The sequence below is a fragment of the Epargyreus clarus genome, unplaced genomic scaffold (assembly GCF_041222505.1).
Source record: "Epargyreus clarus isolate Ecla_fem2 unplaced genomic scaffold, WU_Ecla_fem_2.2 ptg000006l, whole genome shotgun sequence".
In the NCBI taxonomy this organism is placed as follows: Eukaryota; Metazoa; Arthropoda; class Insecta; order Lepidoptera; family Hesperiidae; genus Epargyreus; species Epargyreus clarus.
Genome location: NW_027332214.1, coordinates 1,569,283 through 1,575,548, shown reverse-complemented (window position 1 = coordinate 1,575,548; position 6,266 = coordinate 1,569,283). Strand labels below are relative to the sequence as shown.

The 6,266-nt window shown below is 33.1% G+C and overlaps 2 protein-coding genes across 2 annotated transcripts in view; one reads left to right on the top strand and one right to left on the bottom strand.

Moving 5' to 3' along the window:
* The window catches only part of Bmp-2 (bmp-2 protein), a 312,520-nt gene that overhangs the window by 38,192 nt on the left and 268,062 nt on the right, over positions 1 to 6,266 (top strand). The window lies entirely within an intron of this gene.
* Positions 3,339 to 6,131, bottom strand: Rpt5 (26S proteasome regulatory subunit Rpt5). The gene is made up of 5 exons (XM_073073567.1): positions 5,447 to 6,131; positions 5,038 to 5,233; positions 4,409 to 4,605; positions 3,898 to 4,028; positions 3,339 to 3,602 (listed from the first exon to the last, which is right to left on the bottom strand). The coding sequence occupies exons 1-5, from the start codon at positions 5,999 to 6,001 to the stop codon at positions 3,395 to 3,397; spliced, it is 1,287 nt and encodes a 428-aa protein (XP_072929668.1). The 5' UTR covers positions 6,002 to 6,131; the 3' UTR covers positions 3,339 to 3,394.

Here is a 6,266-nt window from a genome sequence, read left to right as displayed (position 1 = left end):
ACGTGACTCAGATTGCTAGTTCCCGCGGAGTAGGTTTTTCACGGATTGCTATTGTAGATTTTAAGAATATCTACGTAAATATTTTTGATAAGTACCTAAGTAGAGTGTGATACAATTGAGTTGGCGAAAGAAGCGGCAACCGAATGCTCACAGTATAACGATGAGTTGTTTCATCTTAAAAAGTAAAATTGCATTTATTTGTTTACAAACATTCAACATCCGGGATCAATTTGATTAACTTGATATCTCCATTGCGGTCCCATTACGATCTATAATTCGTATAGATATTAGATAACATTTCTCGTACCGTGGATAAAATAGAGTCAGGTTAATTACGTAAAAAAATACGCAAGTATTTAATAAGATCCGTATGAAATATTAAAGGTTTTTTACTTCAGAAGGTATCAAGATGTTTGCGAAATTTTAAAAACCTTCATAAATGTCTGCATGCGATCTAGTTGTCGCAGACCTAACAGGGTCAGGCTAGAGGGGAGTAAATAAATAACTGCAGTGTGGAAAGTCTTGCGATTAAATAACCAATTCGAAAATTGTTCAAGTGTATGGCACTGGCTACTAAATCTGGTCCAATCAAATACAATGTGGAAATTACGGAATTATAAGTTTTAATGGGCGATAGTTTCTTTGAAAATGTAAAAATAAATGAATTATTCATCTATATCTGAGAATTGTTAATGTTAATATAAATACCAAAATTAAAATTGAGGACATACTCTTGTGTATATGTAGTACTAGAACTATGTTATAAAAATTGTTTTAATAGATTTCCCTGCCAAAAACGCAAGAAGGAAGGACCATTTTGACTGCAATCTTTTTGGCAAATTTGGAAGCATTAAATTGGCCTGATGAAAATAACTGATGAAGTCTAGAAAAATATTGTATACACTATATAATATATTCAGACTTCTGTACATATATACTTTCACTTTTAATTAGCAACTCTACAATTAAGCATAAAAGCTTACTAGAATAAGCGAAATACTGTAATTAAAAACAGTAAAACCATTTAATTTATAGAAGCCATATACACAAATGAAAGTTAAGAGCAGTAAAATTAATAACCCAATAGTTAACAGAAACTCAAACAAGACTAGAAAGTTTTCTAGTTATCATTTACATCATAACACTCACATCACAATATTCACTATCACTTTATGTAAAATAGCATGTGTAAAGTCATTTAATTCAGGTTTAAGACTTAAATTGCATGTATTCATACCCTACTTCATACTCATATTAGATTGCTTTATCAGACAGGCCTAAAAATAGGCTAAATTTGAGGAACAATAAGATTAAAACACATTAAAATGTTTAATAATGATCTACAACACAAAATCTATTAATCATCTTTGAGAAATATCATTGGTGCAATAAATTGTGTGCTATGGCCCTAAACAATAAAATCTTAATGATATAAATGTAAATATTTTTTAAAATGGGCAGTGTAATATTTAAAGTGTGTGATTACTATGAATATGTGGTTTATATTTATAATTTGTGAATAAAGTACTAATAGAATAATATGTTATGTAATATAAATATTTTATAGCTGAGTGTAATGTAATAATATATATTATTTTTGATAGATGTTGAGTGGGTCCACATGTTGGAATGATTTTGATTGCATGGGTCTGATTTTGAAAAAAATGTGTTACGCACAAGCAGTGTTTAGAGGAAAATAATGTGTGTAAATTTTTGATAAAGCCGATATTTTCTATAGTATGTACATGAAAAATATAGACATCAAATAATTTTGAAGTTCAATACAAAGTACTTAATAAACTCATAAAATATAATATACTCATAATACATTTTATATACTTCGTGATAATTTATAATATAGGTACTATGGAAGGAAGATCAAACTTCAAAATCTTTTCATAATGTTACAGTCAGTTTTTCCTAATAATAAGGTTTTTATTATTTAGAAAATATATTATTTACTGTGACTTTCAGTGGTTTTGATTTCCCTGTACAAAGAAGGCATACCTTGAAAATAAATTTCAAGCCAGAAGAGATATTATAAAATTATTACAGCTTTAAATAGGGAATTAATTGGAAACTGACTGCACATATTATTTGAATGAGATTTATTTAATGAAAAAATAAATAAATATATAAGATTTTAACCTGGTGTGTGGACGGTTGTGGTTGCGTGTTGTGTGTACCTTCGGTATTTCATCCCTTACCCTAACGCGAAAACTAGTCTCGTCTTCCTCTTCCATGGTGCTTACAATACAAACAAACTAACAGTTAAATAATGCTTATAATAAATATATCTACCCAAATTAATAATTTTCTTATTGGAATTTAATTGGGATTTCATTATCTCAACAGAATACTGTTACTGTTTAGATGAGTTCATATTTACAATAAAAATATTCGAATGTAAACAAAGTTTTTTGTACTAAATACGAAAGTTGGAAAAAACAATTCAGCCAATTTATAATCTATCAACAAACATCCCACAAGCGGCAAACACAGCGTGAAGCAGTAACACAACACCGCATACTGTAAAACATTCAAAAATCAATATCCTTATGCGGTATTATTGATAATTTAGCAATTTATCTCACATGTCATCTGCCTTCGACAATAATTTAGGTTACTTACGATTATACGGCCGATTCTCTTCGCCGGTGATCTGCGGACGAAGATTTTTTAACCACTAACAATTTCACATTTCTAATTTTTATCCTACTTTTGTCTTGTTTTCTGTTTTGTTCAAAAAATCAACTAAAATTTTGATAGATCCATTTTCATGTTTCAAATTTAGCACACGCGCGTCGCGAATCTGTACGGTCGCGTTCAAGATAACTTTTTTCTTGTTATAATATTCAAAAATATTAGATAATAATTATAGATGATATTATTTTATATAAATAAAGTAATATTTGAATTTTTGGTGATTGAGTGTTTTTGTAATTAAAATTTATTTTTGTATTTTTTTTTAAAACCGAGTGAGTGGAGTGGCGATGGCTGCTGTCCAGAAATAGTTGTACTTTCTATACGCTTGCTTTTATTGTAAGGTTTTCTGGATAGATTTTAAAAACAGGATAAACTTTAAGAGTACCTACACAGTAAAGTAGCAGAGTATAATTCATTATTCCACTATGATCACTTTGATAAAATAAAATAATTCTATACTGAGATTCTACATCATAGCCTGAATATAAATTATTTAACAGATGATGCAATGTTAGTTTTAGTTTACTTTACGTAATTAACTTCTCAAAGGAACCTTTCTTCTCTTTTTCGCCTTTTTAGTATAAAACAATAAGGATCATTATAACTGCATTTGATAAAACAAAAATTAAACATGTTTGTTAAATGTTTTATTGACTTAAAATTAATTTAAAGGTTACAGATAATAAAATTAAGCATAGTAGCTGAGGTTGGCCTTCTTCTTGGCCTGGACCTCCAGGATAGCGTCCATGAAGTCCTCGTGCGTGACGGCGGTGGCGGAGCGCCTGAGGGCGATCATTCCGGCCTCTACGCACACCGCTTTGCACTGGGCGCCGTTGAAGTCGTCCGTCGAACGAGATAATTCTTCGAAGTTTACGTCGGGGCTCACATTCATTTTTCTGTTGAAAAAAACGATATTTTAAATTAGTACCTAAGTATAATCTTCAGAGCAATAATTTGAGCTTTGTATAGTGTGCTTGCAGATGTTAATTGTAGAGTTCAATTTTTCCCCTACTAGCATTACATATTTATAAATATGACATACACACAAACTAATAGATACCAGATAGATAACTGACAAAAATTTAAGATTTTCTTTTAGGGATTTGGGTAATAATAAATTTGCCTCATAATTGAACTTAATTTAAAGTATTACATAATATACTTTTTCAGTTGTATAGATGGGTTACATACCGTGAATGAATCTGCATAATTCTAGCCCTGGCCTCTTCATTGGGATGCGGGAATTCAATCTTTCTGTCCAGTCGCCCAGATCTGAGCAGGGCAGGATCCAAGATATCCACCCTGTTGGTGGCTGCAATTACCTGATAAAAAATAATAAGTCATAAAACTATATGTTATAATTAGTTGGTAAGAAACAATCCAATAGGATCACATTAACAAAATTCTAGATAGCAATTCACATATATACCTTATTTATACATTGTACATTACAGATAAATTGAGCAGTTCCACTGGAGTCTATTAGTCAATAACAAAGACAGTAGTGTATAGAACTGCCATTAACAATATACTTTTTTATTTTAGAACTACCAAAGTAAAGAGCATACACAGTTATATATTTGGTGTAGGATTGAAATTTGAAATGCTTTATTTCCACTACTGATGTTGAAGGAATAGAACTACAAGGACACTAACCACAAAATTGATTATAGCAGCAAAACTTGGCAGTTACTGCATGTACCTTAATATCAGCAGTGGAACTGAACCCATCCAGTTGATTGAGGAGTTCCAACATGGTGCGCTGCACCTCACGGTCACCAGCCTTCTCTGAGTCAAAACGTTTGGTACCGATAGCATCCAACTCGTCAATGAAGATGATTGCGGGAGCTTTCTCCTTGGCAAGGGCGAAGGCGTCACGGACCAACTTAGCTCCGTCACCTGGTGATATTAAACATTAAGACACAATTAATAAATCATTATGAAAATTGTGTAATTACTAATTATTATACATAGGTTCATAGCTAGCAAATGGCATGAGAGGCAGTGGCTAAGGCACCTTGAATGTTGAATGATGAAGGGGGTTCACTTTGACACACCTATTGCTAGAGTGAAACATTTTGTGTTTTTTTAACTCAATGAACCATTTATCTGATATCACTCTTAATTTGTAAAAAATCCCTAAAAAGTTGTAACAAATAGAACAATTTACAACATAACCTTTCAACAAATCTAAACCCCATTAAAATGGGATCAATAGTTTTTGAGAATATTGCTGACATACAAACTTCCATACGTACATAGTGGTCAAATACAAAATTTTCTTTTTCCAAGTTGGTTAATAAATAGTAAAGTATACATTCTGTTACTGACCAATAAACATCTGCACAAGCTGTGGGCCAGCCAGCTTCAGGAAGGTGGACTTGGTTTGTGCAGCGCAAGCTCTGGCCAGCAGGGTCTTGCCGGTACCCGGGGGACCGTACAGGAGCACTCCCTTTGGTGGGTGGATGCCCAGGTTGACAAACTTCTCCTTGTGCGTCATGGGGAGGACTACAGCTTCGATTAGTTCCTATAATACAAAAAAAGAAACATTTTAAGATAAATCTTCAAAATAGAATATAATATTCCATATTATATGTTCCTTAATTTATGTTATTATTTTTGTGTACATACAAATAAATAAATGAAGTCGGTTAAAAACAACTTACCAAGTGAATTAAGAACAAAGAAAAACATAATTATTTAAAGTATAAGTTTGAGATGTTTTTAAAACAAATTATACCTGAATCTGTTTGTCCAGTCCACCAATATCAGAATACTGCTCCGTTGGCCTCTCATCCACCTCCATAGCCTTGACTCGCGCGTCGTACTCCGCGGGCAGGGTTTCCAAGATCAAATAGGAGTCCTTGTTGACGCCCACTAGGTCACCAGGCTTCAATTTCTCCGCATCCACAAGCCCGATGACTGGTAAGAAGTACGTCTGACGCGTGGACGTCTTAATGACTGCGCACTTGCCCTTCCTCTGCGAGTCCAGGTCGACGACGGCGCCGTCTTCTTCTTCCTCCTGTGGGTCAACGTCTAGAAGTTCGATAACGTTGGAAACGAGGTAAGGCAACGTTTTGTTTACTTTGATCTTTTCAGTGTTCTCCTTGATTTTCTCGTTCTGGGCCTGTAATTCGTGGGAGATTCGCATCACTTCACTCTTCATGATCTTGATTTCATTGTCCAAGAGCCTCGTCCGGCTGATGATCTCGTCTGTCGGCATACGCAGCACCTCCTCGCTAAGCGCCTCCTCACCGTCCTCCCAGATCGATTTGTCTTCTAATGTTGTGGCCATTTTACAATGTTGTGGTTAGAGTCTTTCAGATAGAAACTATTGGATGGAAGTAAAATAAAACAAATCTTCGAATTCTATCTTCTAAAATGAATTGTCATGTCATTGCGTTTTGTGTTGCCATTTGTCGTACCTCACTCAAAAAAGATATCAAAATATTCACTCAAATAAAGTTTATTTAATCTAATATCATACATTATTTTTTAATAATAAATGTTATAATTTATATCGTTTATCTAGTAAAATTGAATATACTGTATATTTGAAT